Raw genomic sequence first — 16564 nt, 5'->3', positions numbered from 1 at the left:
GATTAATAATTGATTCCTACATGTAATACATTAATGAATTCATTATGAATATGCACAAGTTCATTTTTTCTAATGTAAGTGGTGGAGAAGGTACACAAACCATGTAGTTGAGTTAAAGAAGAGATATCCAAGGTAAAATATTACTCCAGTAAAGTAGTAGTAAAAGTAAAAATACTCTTTACCTCCACTTGAGTAAAAGTACTAAAGTATTTACCTTCAAATGTACTTAAGTATGAAAGTAAAAGTAGCATGATTTATTATGGCTCTAATGTTTTATGATCATTTCTGTAACAAGACTCTTGATTAATGAACTCATTTTAGGTAAAAAGACTCTAGTGTCATTAATTAAGCTTAACTGACTAAGCTAAATTCGGTTATACCTATTAATTAAGATAAACATGTAACATTTAGTGCTGAGCAAATGCTAAACAATAACAGTATTAAGTATATTAATGACATCAAATTCATTATTTTTTTTAAAACAAAGCAACAAACAGCTGAAAATGCTTGCTAAGTAGTGGAAATGAATGGGGCTCTATGGGTTGTTTGGAACTTTTGAGCAACCCAAGATGCGGAAGCCGCGCAGAAAAAATGTCCCGCCCCCTTTACAACGGTTCCCTATAGGAGCGTCGCCACTCTGTTCTCTCTACCGCTCTGGGTCTTTTATCCTCTTTCTTCACTGTCCAGGCTTAACATCCATGTGTGGCTATCAGCCATATCAAAGGTTTCTTCAATTGTAGCTTGGTGATATGCTAACTGATTGGTTTTATCCTATATCCTTCTATATCCTTGTCAATTTGACCGCACTTTTTGCAGTGTTCGATACTCCACTTGTTCCTATGTTCTATAATAATTGCTAGTACTTCTTCAGGAACAGGTGGGTCAGCACTGTCGCCTCACAGCAAGAAGGTCCTGGGGTCAATCCCAAGGTGGGGCGTTCCAGGTCCTTTCTGTGTGGAGTTTGCATGTTCTCCCCATGTCTGCGTCCAAAGACACGCAAGTGAGGTAAATTAGAGCTACAAAATTGTCCATGACTGTGTTTGACATTAAACTTGTGAGCTGATGAATTTTGTGAAACAAGTAACTACTGTTTATGTTATGAATGTAACCAACGTGTGTAAAACATGACGTTACAATCCTAATAAATATATAATAAATAACTTCTTCAGTGTCCGTCATCACTATCGCTGCATTTAAAAGCATGTTATATTCCTTTGCATTATTCTTCATACAACACAACAGCTTCTATAGTTCTTCTGGTGATGTGACCAATAATATGTCAACATACCTGAGATTGCTAATGGTCTTTCCACCAATCTCATAAATTGTTCTCAAAAGGGTGGTAAACAGACATGTTGAGATGTGACATTCTTGTTGGACTCTCTTTCTTACCTTGAAACATTTTGGCATGTGATTGGCTGTACTGAAAACAGCATGTTGTCTATATGGATTTAACATTGTAAAACCTTAAAAATCTGCCATTTCGTAGTCAAGTTAGAAAGGGAGTAAAAGGCGGTAAGGCACTTGTGGCCTAGGGGTACTGGACTAGTAATTAAACGGTCGCTGGTTCAAGCCCTACCACTGCCAGGTTGCCACTGTTGGGCCCTCGAGCAAAGCCCTTAACCCTCACTTGCTTGGACGATATACCGTCACAGTACTGTAAGTTGCTTTGGATAAAAGCGTTTGCTAAATGCTAAAAATGTAAATGGCAACAACCCTTACTAGTAAATTTTATTTAAAAACAGGTTAATAAATAAATATTACTGCCCACAATTAACTGACACACTTTCAATGAATAAGTAATCATAACTTATTAATCACTATCTTTAGTTTAATTTAAAATGTTATTTTAAAGAAAAAACATCATTTTGAGAGCCTTATATAATAACATTACTAGTTTTAAATTATAGTTTTACTATTACATTTTTACTTTGAGGTGCTCAGTAAAAACATCTCAAAATACGGAAGCAGGGTAGGTTAAAATAATGTAATTTGTTTCCTACAGTATGTTAGCCCTAACCACTTTACAATTTAAACACAACAAAATAAATACTACTATCAGTATACTGATTTAAGTATGTGTTGCAATACACCACAAAACAATTACAGAGGCTGAAAACATTTTGCACAAAGGTGGTGAGCACAGTTACAGGGTCTATTCTGCACAATGTCTAACTTACAGTTATATATTGTTAAAGCTTTACTTTTAATAAATATAATAATGTGTCATTTTTGTTACAGGTAACAAAGTAACAGGTCTGATTTTGGTTTTCCTATTTTGTTTGAAGCTTCTAATAATTAATATTTTGTAATTCCATTCATTTTAGTAAGAGTTACTGGCAATTCTTGTTGCCAGTAAGCTGCAAAATAAAATATGCATTATAGATAGTAAGCAGTAAACCTGGGTTACAAGTACTATAAATAGTAACAGTATAAACATTTTTCATACACAAACCATCTGTAACTTGTATTTTTTTTTTGGCAAATTACTATACTTTTTTTTTAACAGTAATTAACAATATTTTTATTAGCAGCTGTTGTTTGTAGTGACATTTAGATGTAAAGATGCAGCACATAAACAGAACCTAGGAGCCGTTTTTACTGCTGACATTCCGTTTAGCTTTTTCTGTCTTTGCAGGAGAGAAAATATGAATAACCTAACACATGTAAATCGTGCCCGCATAATGTAAACAAAGCGCGCCTCCTGCCTTACCCAATCAGCGTACGATTGAAGTGAGTCATGTGACACTCTGACCTTCGGTTATTGGCTTAAATCATGTTCACAGCTCTCGTGAACTACAAATGGCAGCATAGAGGACCTGCGCTTATGTACAAAGTGTAAGTGAGTAAACTCCTCTAAAATAGGTGCTAATGCTAATCTCTCTTTTTTTGTGTTTACAACACCCTGAAAAGACCATTTATATTGTTATTATTATCATAATTTATATATTTGTACATTTTTAAATAAATAAACACATTTTAAATAAATACATTACATATATAGACTGCCTTTATTTGTCATATATACATATACAGATGTACAGTACAACAAAAATTTTTCTTCACATATCCCAGCTTGTTTGGAAGCTGGGGTCAAAGCTGGGGTCTGCTATTATACGGCACCCCTGAAACCGAGAGGGTTAAGGACCTTGCTCAAGGGCCCAACAGTGGCTGTATGGCAGAACTGGGATTCGAACTCTCAACCTTTCAGTTGATAGCCCAAAGCTCTACTCACTAGGCTACCACTGTATCCAAACATGGCGTAAACATAACACAATAATTGCATAACATGCAGCATAACTTAAATAAGAATGTTTAAGATTAAGATTCACCACTGATAAAAAATACTAGTTAGTAATTATGAGTTTGAGGATCGAGAAGTAGTACATTTTTATACTTTTTGATATCGGTTATGTCGGTAAAGGTTACACAAATGACTGAATGATGGTGTATTTTTATTTAGTTGTGAGAATAAATTTGGTGCATGTATGGGTCAAGATCATTGCAATTTAGGGTGTTGTGGTGGTAATGTATGCTTACACATTACAGAGATCCAATGATACCAAAATCCATCTGCACGAACAGGATTGGCTAATACATAAATAACAGAATTGTGTTGCTGTTTACATTAGAAAAAAAAGTTTGAATATACAATAGGGAGCTCATGAGCGCAGTGGACTATTATGCTGCCCCACCACCACCGAGATCTGGGTTTGAATTTCAGCTGTGCTATTAGGCAGCCAGGCATCTGCACAGACAAGATTGACTATAGGGTGGAGTGGTGAAAGGCTTGCGATGGATTGACACCCTGTCCAGGGTATTTCTGTTATGAGCCTGGGGTTTAACGGTGACTGGACTTGCCAGAACCCTGACCAGGATAAAGTAGTGAAATGAAAAAGGGAAACATCTTATAACTTCTTATATTTGTTAGTAAAATACTTATTTATACTACTTTATATATAATTTAATATATATTCATCCATGTGTAGGTTGACCATTTTTTGGTTTTCAAAAAAAGACGACACTTGGCACGATGTCAGCATGGGCCCGACAGACACCTGCACTGTGGATGGAAGGTTTGGTCTGTGGGGGTGAGGACGTATGGTCACCCTATCCATGTGATCTATGACATCTATGTTATCAATTAGATTGTAATCTATTAACATATTAAACCATTTTAAAGGTTGTATATTCTATTACATCAATGATTAATTGTAAATTTGTTAATTATTAAAAAAATAAATAGTAAATAGAACTGTAAAAAACTGTAAATAGAAAATAAACTTTAAGATATGTACATTTACGTCTATTAAACATCTGACAGTATTTTAAGTAATTCCTCAGGCAAAAATTGACGCAATCTATAAGCGACAGTACAGCGGCCAGGGCTCGCTGTATTTTTGCGCATGCGCAGAGAGCAGAGTCCTTGGCTGTGCAAGCGGGTGTAGGTGAGGCGCTGTGTTACGGGACACACTGTCGAAATGCAGAGCTGGAATCAGCTTTATCGCGCTCTTGCGACGGTAACTATCCTGCATATTCATCTAACAGACTGTATTCAGCTTTTTGTCACTGACCTGTACATAGAAATCAGGCTATGTGTCGTATAACATCGCCACGTAACTTATCTTTTTCTCATTTCGAGGCCCAGCTAGCAAACTAGCCTGTCAGCTGCTCTTTATCACTAGTTTCTTCATCCAGCGGCTAACCAAGCAGCGTTTTTATTATTCTTATTATTAATTCTAATAATAATATAGTGTTATTTTTTTAAATAACTGTATCTGTCAGACATGTCAAAGTTATTTAATGAAGTATTATTAAATCTATGTAGTAGCAATGTCTAGCTTAAAGCTTTCAAGGTAGTTTTTTACCTGCAGGGTCAACTAGCATTATTTACCTAGCGTAGCGTGTGTTCTAACGCTGCAATAAGTTTTTAATAAATACATAATACGAATTTTTATTAAATGCAAAACTTGAACACACATACATTCCAAACATGACGTGAATATTTACATTTTCAGCATTTAGCAGACGCCTTTATCCAAAGCAACTTACAGTACAGTTACAGTATACAGTCTGAGCAAGTGAGGGTTAAGTGCCTTGCTCAAGGGCCCAACAGCAACAACCTGGCAGGGGTGGGACTTAAACCAGCGACCTTCTAATTAATAGTCCAATACCTTAACCACTAGGCTATGGTTAGTGGTTAATATAATACACCAATAACATTAAGTAAGAATTCACCAGCCAGTTTTGTGTGTCTGTGAGTTGAGGGGGTGTATGGATGAAAGCATTCATCCACCATTATGGAACAGAAAACACCAAGGAACCTGTTCTTATTTAATGTATAATGTTGAAAAGGTGTAGGTTAATCGTCAACTTCTGCTTATGCCCTCTTACTCTTCTTTTCATACAAGAAATATCTTGAAACCTGACATCTTTAGTTTAATTAGTTGCTATTGGATGATTTCCCAATATTTTATTAATTGAAGTGTTAATTTTAATGGAGACAACTTAAACCACCCAAACAAACACTTTGTACAGCATTTCATGTTTAATGTCTTATTTACATTCTGATACAAATAGAAACATAAGGGATTCCCTTGTTAAAGGCTTTGCATTTTAAGTAACAATGGTTACTTGTGTAGTTCACCTTGTAACTGCCACAAATATAGCTTAAAATTAAGATACTTTTTTGCAGAACTTTGTGCATGTAAACTATATGGTGGTTGATGTATTTGCCCAGGCACCCCGCTTGTCAGGCAGTACCTTGACATTCAAAATAAAAACCTTAGGATGTTGAAATTCTTTGATTTTTTTCTCAGTATCATTCATAAGAATCTGAGTCTCTTGTAGAATTATTAAGATATTTTATGATTTCTTTGTTTTTCTACAGCGAGGTCAGCACCTGCCTTGCAAGTTGCATGGAGTCACAGCAGTATCTGTAAGAACATATGCTGACAAGGCACCAAGTAAGAGCTGCTTCACAATAGTTTTATTACTAACTCTTTTTTGGTATTGAATTTTTTCTGATTCCCTTAACTAGTAACTGACTGTCATTAATCAACAGTTAAGCATTATTTGACAACCTTATTATAACCCTTCAAAAATAAAAAACTTGGCAGTAATGTAGCCCCGTAAGATAAACATGAACTTCAAGTGCAACTGGTTCAGTATTCGGAACTAACAGGTAATTACAAGAGGCAGACTATACAATTTTAAAAGTATAGATGCAGCTGGTGTCTTAAAGCTTTTTCTGAAGGCATTAGTGTATACCAATCTCTATGTGTTCTACCTTTACAATGGAGAATGGCAAATTTTCAAATCGTTTCTGTAAAAAAAAAAATTAAATGCTGACTGCATTAATTATATGCCTTTTTTGTAGGCAATAAGATCGGATTAATTAACAGCATCCCTAATGTATGTGCTTTCAGTCCTAGTTTAAGTTTTACAAAAGTGGCTAATTTGACTTTTTGTTTTTATGTGCTTTGGTATCTAGTTGATGCCGATGTCACTGTGGTGGGCTCAGGACCTGGAGGGTATGTTGCCGCCATCAAAGCTGCACAGCTTGGTTTTAAGGTAATAACCAGTATTTATATATTAATAAAAATCTTTTTTCTGTTTTAACCATTACTTTCTATTGCAGACAGTATGTGTGGAAAAGAATGCCACTCTTGGAGGGACCTGTCTAAATGTGGGCTGCATCCCATCAAAGGTATTCAATAGCAAGTTAACTGGGGTCATCATTTACCAACCTCAAATATTACTAAATCTTCATTTTATTAAAATATTTGTATAGTAAAATATGTATTAAAGTGATGTCTTGACATTTGTCTTATGTATTTAAGGCCCTGTTAAACAACTCTTATCTGTATCACCTGGCACATGGAAAGGACTTTGAAAGCAGAGGAATTGAAAGTAGGTACAAAACATGTCACACATTATATGAACAACAGTATTGGGACATCTACAGGAGCTTTTATGACATACCATTCTAAATCCCTAGGCAGTAATATAAAGTTGCCCTTCTCTCTGTCTGTGAGAATTTTGGCATATTTCTCCAAAAGAGCATTTGTGAGGTCAGACATGTTGAACAAGAGAGCCTGGCTGGCAGTATCCATTCTAGTTTATTCCAGTGGTGTTTAATGGGGTTGATGTCAGGGTCCTGTGCAAGCAAGTTAAGGTTTCCAACACCAAACTCACTCAACCATGCCTTGCTTTGTGCACTGAGACACAGTCATGCTTGAACAGAAAAGGGCCTTTCCCAAAGTAGGGTCCACCAAAAGGCATAGTTTTTGTTTTAAAACACCAGCAGTTTCCTTGGGCTGAAATTGATCTTGGATGGACTAAAAGAAAGTGGAAAGGTGTGCTGTGGTCATTTTTTACTTTAAATTTTTTCAGGAACACGAATGTTGAGTTTTCTGTGCCAATGACGAAAATGATTATCCACTGAGTATCGTCAGCGAAAGGTGTAAGAGCCAACATCTGTCATAACATCAGTGCCCACAGCATGGGTAACTTGAATATGTATGTGTAAAGGAACCATTTGTGCGTTATTGAGATTTTAGTTAGACATATTTTAGCAAGAGAACGTCAGGCTTCATTCTGTACACATTTCTACAGCAAAGCATGCCTGCAGTCCAGATCTCTGTAGTATTAAACATGTATGACACAACCTGAAAAGGAGAATCAAACCACAGTGACTATTGACTGCTAAGAAGCTAGAGTCTTGTATCAAAATAGAATGGGCAAAAATCTTACATCAGGAAAAATAGATAAATGTTTTTAATTGTGTAGGTTAAAGAACTTTTGGCTGTGCATATTTGAACTAAGTATTAATTATTGATTAACATGTAAAACACGTATAGAACAAAAAAAAAAAGATAATTTAAATAAAAGTGAATGTCTTAAACTTGTTTAAAGACTAACTCAAACCTATTCAGAAATGAATTAGTATATTTCATTTCTTGTTCCTTTTTATTTTTAAGTTCAAGGAATTTCACTGAACTTGGAGAAGATGATGGCGCAAAAGAGTGGTGCAGTCAAAGCCCTGACAGGAGGCATTGCACACTTATTTAAACAGAACAAAGTAGGCTTATTTACAATTGTCTTTTCTCTAAATTGCCACATATTAATGCATGTAGAAGTAGGCTGTTGCTACACTGTCAGTTTTTTACTTTCTTTATTATTTTTCTAGGTTACACATGTCAATGGATTTGGAAGGATAACGGGTAAAAATCAAGTCACTGCAAAGACAGATGATGGTGATGAGCAAGTAATTAACACCAAAAACATCCTGATTGCCACAGGATCAGAGGTCACCCCTTTCCCAGGAATTGAGGTGTGTCTTCAAAAACATACTTTAAAACATCAAATCTCATTTAACTTTTTTCTTATATTAAGTGCTAAACAGATTAGAAAAGATTAGCATAGAATTGAAGTTGTTTCTATTAAGGTGCATTCACATGATTTGCAGCAAAACACTTTACTGCTTGCTGTGCTGTCGACAACTATGGAGTGAGGCAGTGCCCTTCCCGGCACTCACCACACAGATGTGCAGCTTTGATGCTTGGATTTTATTGTTTACTAGTTTGTAAACAAACTTTTCAAAGTGCTACCTACATATGAGGCAAAATATGATTTATTAAACGAAGCACAGGCACGGCGGAGAGAAAATGGTTTTCACTGTTTGACAAAATCCTGAACTGTTGTGTTTATTATAACAACTGTGAAACAGGGAGACTGGGTTTGCATATTCGAACATGCAATCCCACCGTGTATCATGTGAAACACTTAAAAGCTTTAATAAGTGGCAAAATTATCCCAACCTTGCTGTGAACAAAGAGCTTTTGTAAAAGCCTTCTAAGCACATTGAGTAGGAGTGATTTCATATTGCTGTAAATATGAATAATTGATAACATTATGGTCATATTTTAGTCTTAAGGTCAATAATGTATATTCACTGTGTGCCTTGTTATAAACAGGTTGATGAGGACACCATAGTATCCTCTACTGGGGCTCTGTCCCTTAACAAAGTCCCTGAGGAGCTGATTGTTATTGGAGCAGGGGTCATCGGTGTTGAGCTGGTAAGTTGGTAAGCCGGTAGGTTTAGTGCCAGGAGATAAAATCACCTGGCACTAAAAGACAGCTCTGCTTTACTTTCAGCAGTAGAAACCAAAAATTATTCAAAATTGACTCCAATCATGTTTTTATTGGATTAAAAATTAGGGATGCTGTTTTATATATGTATATTAATCAGTAAAACAGGCTTAAAATGTATTTTAGAGAAACAGAATGAGAAAAGAGTATTGCAATACATTTTGGAGCAAAGGCTTCTGTGTTGAGTGGCAGCATCTATGCCTATGACAGTATATACACTATATTGCCAAAAGTATTCACTCACCCATCCAAATCATTGAATTCAGGTGTTCCAATCACTTCCATGGCCACAGGTGTATAAAACCAAGCACCTAGGCATGCAGACTTCTTCTACAAACATTAGTGAAAGAATGCGTTGCTCTCAGGAGCTCAGTAAATTCCAGTGTGGTACCGTGATAGGATGCCACCTGTGCAACAAGTCCAGTCTTGAAATTTCCTTGCTACTAAATATTCCACAGTCAACTGTCAGTGGTATTATAACAAAGTAGAAGCGATTGGGAACGACAGCAACTCGGCCACAAAGTGGTGGCCACGTAAAATGACAGAGCGGGGTCAGCGGATGCTGAGACGCATAGTGCGCAGAGGTCGCCAACTTTCTGCAGAGTCAATCGCTTCTTTGTCTGGCAATCTGATGGACGAGTCTGGGTTTGGCGGTTGGCAAAGAGACCACTGTTTCCTGTTACTTTATAACAGGTTCAGTTAAACTAGCCCGGTTTATGTGCACACAGAGAAGTCACAATCTGTAGTAAATCATCATCACTAATTAGGAATTAGGTGGTCATGGCATGAATTTAAATGACATTAAACTGTTTTTTACATCACCAAATTTCCATTCTAACTTGCTATAAGTACGTTTTATATATTATATTTATTCTAACTTTTTATAAGAATGTTTTATATTGAATATCTTAAATTCTTAATTTCACAGGGCTCGGTGTGGCAGAGGCTGGGCTCTACAGTGACAGCAGTGGAGTTTTTGGGCCATGTGGGAGGATTGGGAATCGATATGGAGATCTCTAAAAACTTCCAGCGTATACTCCAGAAGCAAGGCTTAAAGTTCAAGCTGGGTACCAAGGTCAGGGGTGCCACCAGGAGGCCTGATGGAAAGATTGATGTGGCGTAAGCGTTTATTTAAATGTTACATTAATAATTTTGTTCCCATGTCCCCCTGTTTTTTTAAACTATATCAGCTTGTTAATCGAACATTTCTAGCACAATAGCCAGGCTAATCATTTGGGCTAAACTGTTGTGTTTCTCCTGCAACCTCATTTATTGCCATGAAGTGTATCCTGCTCAACAATTGTATGTAACACTGAGCTGCAAGAACTTGCTTTCTACACAGTTACAGCTCTTTAAAGACTTATTTTTTTCTTTCTGTCGGAAAGAAGCAACATAGACATCTTGTGTAAAAATAAATGAATTAAATAATACATTTAAATAATCCAAAATTAATTACATGAATAAAATAAAATAAACAATTTCTGTACAGTATGCCAAAGTCTGTGAGCAGTCATAGAATTGGTTTTTGTGTGCAGAGTGGAGGCTGCTGCTGGTGGCAAAAACGAGACCCTATCCTGTGACGTGTTGCTGGTGTGCATCGGCCGTCGGCCTTTCACAAATGACATCGGCCTTGAGAATGTCGGAATTGAATTGGACAATCGTGGAAGGATCCCCATCAACAACCGTTTCCAGACCAAAGTACCCAGGTGAAATCTTATTGCTACAACACAAGCAATACTGCCAGTGATAACAATATGTTTGTTACAGTGCCGCAGAGCCCAATCCATTCCTTTACCAAGAAGCTATCTTTTTCCTCCTTGCTTTTTTGCTGCATATCAGCACACAAAGAACTTAGATTGCACGTTTTTTGTTGATGTCCATTTTTGAAAGCAATAAACATCACACATGGTATCATCATATCCCTTGTCACTTCTCGCGTGACAAAACGTAGTTTATGCCAAGTTCACACTATACGACTTTCCAAGTCGTCAGATCGCTGTACAGTTCACACTACACGACTGAGTCTCTTGCACTCGGGAGTCTTTCAGTCGGTGTATATTTCACACTACACGACTGATCGGTGATAGAGGGTTTCACACTACACGATCGATCACCAACTGGAATCGCAGGCAACTGGTCTTTTTTTTTTTTTTTCTTCTTTACAAAAACACACGTGAGAAGTGACGAGGGTTTTAATGATACCACGTCCAAAAATGCACGTCAACAAGTAGCGAGTGATCAAAGTGTTTTTGGTCTGATGTGCAGCGTAAAATCTAAGAGGAAAAATAAATAAATCTGAGTGGATTTGGCAACACAAACAGTATATGGCTTGTTCTGTAGTGAAGTGGATGTTAATTAATAATTTTGTAATGCAGCGTGGGTGTTATGTTTTGTAGAGGACGATCAAATCAGAAATACTGTAAAACGTGTGTGTGCCGGTGTATTCTGATATAAACTATATCCTCTTCTGCATTTCCCTTCACGCTGTATCCTGCGTTCTCATTGGCTGTTCGACATGTCACTCATTCCCAGTTGCCCATCTGAGATCAGATATCTGACGTGCTAGAAAACTCGATCCGGTCGGCGAGCGCTCGGCGAGCCGGTCGGGTCGAGTTGTTGGATAGTTCACACTTAGCGACTGAGAGCCGAGTTTTGATCGCCGAGTGAACGCTGAGTTGCTCCCGACCCGGAAAATCAATCGCCGACCAGTCGCCGAGCGAAAATTAGGGCAAGAATCGTGTAGTGTGAACCAGGCATTAGGAGACCAGACAGACTCATCTGCGATTCCTTCTGGTGATCGATTGTCTAGTGTGTGTGACTTTCTATTGCTGATCAATCATGTAGTGTGAAAACCACAATGACTAAATAGAATCCCATTTACAAGAGATTAAGTTGTGTGGTGCGTACTGTACAGTGATCTGACCACTTTGAAAGTCGTGTTGTATGAAGGTAGTATTAGGCACACCATAGGTACAGTATATACAGAGTTCACTCACTCACTTTCTTAACCGCTTATCCAATTAGGGTCGCGGCGCAAGGGCGCAATGGGCGCAAGGCACACAGTAACACCCTGGATGGGGCACCAGTCCATCGCAGGGCAGACACACATACACATAAGCATTCACCTATAGGGCAACTTAGTGTCTCCAATTAACCTGACTGCATGTTTTTGGACTGAGGGAGGAAACTGGAGCTCCCGGAGGAAACCCACGCAGACACGGGGAGAACATGCAAACTCCACACAGAAAGGACCCGGACCGCCCCGCCTGGGGATCGAATCCAGGACCAGGCGACAGAGTTGTTTTTAATCATTTACTATGACTTTTTTCCACATTTTTATCAACCGCTATATCCTGGTTAGGGTCGCGGTGGGTCCTGATCCACTGGGGAAACACTAAGTGATAGCCAGGAATACACTGCACAGGATGCCAATCCATCACATGGCTTCGGCCACGGCTGCCCTTCCTTTAAACATAGTCAGCCATGTCTGTGTAGACGCACAGCTGGCCAATAGCCAAAGTGTCCAAGTCAGAGCATTTTAAAGATACCATAAAACTTAATAAGGTTTATATTATTTTATAATGAAACATCCACAAGTCAGGGGCCACATTCTTTGTCTACATGTTTTAACCAAGAGTCTCTCCACAGCATTTATGCCATCGGTGATGTAGTGGCTGGGCCCATGCTGGCACACAAAGCTGAGGATGAAGGCATAATATGTGTTGAGGGAATAGCAGGAGGAGCCGTTCACATTGACTACAACTGTGTTCCGTCTGTCATCTACACACATCCAGAGGTCGCCTGGGTCGGAAAGAACGAGGAGCAGCTCAAGGAGGAAGTAAGTGTTTCTTTCAGGCTCCTTGACACATACTTTCTTGTCCTGCTTTATTAACATGATGGGTGATTCATCTGTTTTTGCAGGGCATTCCGTACAAAGTCGGCAAATTCCCCTTCGCTGCTAACAGCAGAGCAAAGACTAATGCTGATACTGATGGGCTGGTGAAGATTCTGAGTCACAAGGAGACCGACAGAATGTTGGGAGCTCACATCCTGGGATCGGTGAGTGGCCTAAATAAGTGAATCTGTGTTTCGAAAATAAATCTTGACAATGTAACATCATAAAAAGGTGTCACTTCCTGGCTGTTTTAATAGGTACACTGTACTAATATCTGGTAGAATATCTGTAATGTGCAACACTTGAATTCTGCATATTATATTCAGTTCTATGCACCATTCTGTCCTTAATCAGTGATCACAAAAATTATTTGGTCTTGGTTGTTTTTGTTTTAGGACAATTGTGTAGTTACTCATATAACTCATTAAATATAACTCATTAAATGAGCGCATTTGTATGTGCTCTTAATTTTTGTTCATTTCTTGTTAAGCAGAATTGCACAGCATGACAGTGCTTTTACAAAGGACTTAATTTTGCAGGGAGCTGGAGAGATGATCAATGAGGCTGCACTAGCAATGGAATATGGAGCATCATGTGAGGATGTTGCAAGAGTGTGCCATGCCCATCCTGTAAGTATCGCAACCAGATCCTAATTTCCTTAAGTTGCTTATGATCATTTCTCTTGTAGAATTTAGTATCATTGTTGATTACTACAATTATTGTTTTAAAAAGTTTGTATTTATTTTTCTCAATTTTAAAAGGTACGTATTCAACAGTTATATAGAGCAGTTAACATTCTTAATTCCCTACTGTTATAATAAATAGTAATAACACAATGATACCGCCTGTATATTTTACAGTGCGACTGGTGCTGATGCTCTGTTAAAACATAAAATTCAAGCCAAAGTGTCTTCCCAATAACATTTTGCAAATTCTTAGAACGTTCTTCCTTTCAAGTCTTTAATAAATGACTCTTCTGAAGTAACACCTTGGTTAGGGCTAATCTCTTCATTAACCACAGATGTGGCCTCTGACTAGGGTTGGGCGATATTGCCGATTTTCATACCGTCTTCAAAAAATACAGCGGTATACGGTATTACCGCGTAGGGGGAGGGGGCGTGTCTGTTAGTGATGGGTCGTTCGCGAATGATCCGATTCTATTGAACGGCTCTTTGAAATGAACTAAAGGAACCCGAGTCGTGTGTTCGAAAAGCTAGGGAGCGCTCTACATATATTTGTATTTTATAATGACTGATTAATTCCGTCTACTGATGCGGAGTGGGTGAAATACAGCCGATTAGAACTGCGCAGTTATCATGGGGAGCGACACACACACACACACACACACACACACACACAGATAAAGAAAGCGCTAGTAGTATTATGACATAATTGAGAAAAAACTCGTTTAATGATGTTAAATCTGACTGGTTCATGGCGTTTATGTTTTAAAGCAGAAATAAACACAGGCACAAACACATCTCTGCACAAGAGAGGATTTTTATTAAACTTACTTAATGCAATGCAACCAGTCTGTCTCTTTCCTGTAGTTTCCTTTTAAAATAAATCTTTTTTCTCATTTAAGTGTTGTTTGAATTATGCCTACATTTAAGGCAAGGTAGCAAAATGTTCGTGATCGTTCATCATTGATATTAATATCGGGCTGTCTTATACTAAGCTAACAGTTAGCATTTTGCCATTCAAACCAATGGGATGGGATAGCACAGTGCGCAAGCATGTCAACTCACAAGCTCGATTTTGCAAATAAAAACACATGTGCAAGTTTATACAAGTTCAATAATCATCAATAATCATTTATTTACATTTGAAAATAATTCCGTTTCTCCGCACCGTCAGCTATGTTTTAAGCCAAGGACACTTCCGATGCTCACTCGTTCTTGAAATGTTAAGATACCGAACTACAGCTTATTAAGGCAGCTAAGGTTTCAAACAGCTTCCTTCTCGGGAGCGCGCATAGGATGACGTAAAACGCGTCTATGTAGAGCGCGCACTAGTTTTTGTGTTATCACCTCCAATCACAACCAATCAGTGAGCTCCAACCGCCTACCCCTCCCACCTCTCCCTTACTGTGGATGTGCGCATGTCCTAAAGTCTCCGTTTTTAAGGTAAACCCGAAGCAGAAATTTGGCACTTCACATTTTTAAAAAATATCGTCACCATTTTGGTTGAAATGACTCCTGTGAAATTATCCAAATTAAGTAGATTAGATTAGTTAATATTCAGTGCATTTGAGATGTTCTTGTATCCTTTGTCATCCCTGGTTTCAATAGACTTTACACTTTATTTAATTATGTGAACGAAATTACTTACAAGACTTTAAAGAAACATTAAAATGTTAACTGTTTTTTCTTTTTTTTCCAGACTGTTTCAGAGGCCTTCAGAGAAGCCAACCTTGCTGCTTCATTTGGAAAAGCTATTAATTTCTAAGTCACCAACTATGTGTATATAAAGATCTGCTTCATATTTGGGTTTAGTACTTTGACTGCGTACAACTGAGATTTCGGACCCCTAGTTTTCAAAACTTCTCATGCATCACTACAGTACAAATCTGTATTACATTTAGTATGTTATTTAAATGTTCCATTAAACGCTTTGGGTCTTAGTGGTGTGAACGAGTCACTAATGTTTAAGTCATCATTTATCTGTGTTAACTGTTAACTGTTTACTATTTAATAGACACAACTTATCCTATTAACTGAGTACAGTGCAAGCAATTGAGGGTTGATGGCCTAGCATTGGTGAAGCTTAAACCAGCAATGTTCTGATCACTTGCACTGGTGATAGCACTTCTCAAATACCAAGACTTGCCAAGATTTAATAACTCAAGTGGGCAGTACGGTGGCTCAGTGGGTAGCACCTACACCTTACAACAAGAAGGTCCTAGGTTTGATTCCCAGGTGTAGCGGTCTGTGTCCTTTCTGTGTAGAGTTTGCATGTTGTCTCTGTGTCTGTGTGAGGTTTCTTTCCACAGTCCAAGACATGCAAGTAGGGTTAATTGGAGATAAAAAATTGTTCATGACTGACATTAAAGACTTGAACTGATGAATCTTGTGTAACCTGTCCTGTCATGAATGTAACCAAAGCGTGTAAAACATGACGTTAATATTTTAATAAATAAATACATAAATAATAACTATAAGGTTCAAATTACCCCCAAGTAAAATGATACACAAGGTTAATGAAAATGGTACTATAAACTGGTGCAGTAGAAGGGTAGGAATAAAAAAAATGGAAATATGGGGGCAGTGGTAAATGTAATGTATTTTGATACTGAGTAGTGTCCATCCTCACCTGCAGCTATAGAAGCTTTCACTGTTCTGGAAAGGCTTTCCAAAAGTTTTCAAAGTGTGTGGGGGGAGATCTGGGCTCATTCATTCAATATAGTATGGGGCCAGGGCTCGGTGCAGGTGCCTGGGATTTTTTAATTGTTTGGGAGGGACCCAATACATTAACATGCTAATAGCATAATTTAATAAACAGTTATTAAAAAAGACA

The 16564-nt window shown here is 37.8% G+C and overlaps 1 protein-coding gene across 1 annotated transcript; it reads left to right on the top strand.

Annotated features, from left to right (window-relative positions):
* Nucleotides 1-4240: 4240 nt before the first annotated feature.
* On the top strand, nt 4241-16564 carry dldh (dihydrolipoamide dehydrogenase). Its single transcript, XM_062992268.1, has 14 exons — nt 4241-4520; nt 5891-5966; nt 6494-6573; nt 6641-6709; nt 6843-6912; nt 7983-8083; nt 8192-8335; nt 8979-9080; nt 10082-10272; nt 10689-10859; nt 12802-12991; nt 13075-13212; nt 13588-13677; nt 15431-16564. Exons 1-14 carry the CDS (start codon nt 4482-4484, stop codon nt 15494-15496), a joined length of 1527 nt encoding a protein of 508 aa, XP_062848338.1. The 5' UTR covers nt 4241-4481; the 3' UTR covers nt 15497-16564.

The sequence above is a fragment of the Trichomycterus rosablanca genome, chromosome 1 (assembly GCF_030014385.1).
Source record: "Trichomycterus rosablanca isolate fTriRos1 chromosome 1, fTriRos1.hap1, whole genome shotgun sequence".
In the NCBI taxonomy this organism is placed as follows: Eukaryota; Metazoa; Chordata; class Actinopteri; order Siluriformes; family Trichomycteridae; genus Trichomycterus; species Trichomycterus rosablanca.
The sequence above is the reverse complement of the archived record's forward strand: the minus strand, read 5'-3'. Positions and strand labels throughout refer to the sequence as shown.

What these genes read in the sequence shown, in the direction of transcription:
- dldh (XM_062992268.1), top strand. Translation starts at nt 4,482, where the DNA reads ATGCAGAGCTGGAATCAGCTTTATCGCGCTCTTGCGACG. An exon ending in TGGGCTGCATCCCATCAAAG is followed by an intron (nt 6,710 to 6,842) that starts GTATTCAATAGC and finishes TATGTATTTAAG; the next exon opens with GCCCTGTTAAACAACTCTTA. An exon ending in GAGTGTGCCATGCCCATCCT is followed by an intron (nt 13,678 to 15,430) that starts GTAAGTATCGCA and finishes TTTTTTTTCCAG; the next exon opens with ACTGTTTCAGAGGCCTTCAG.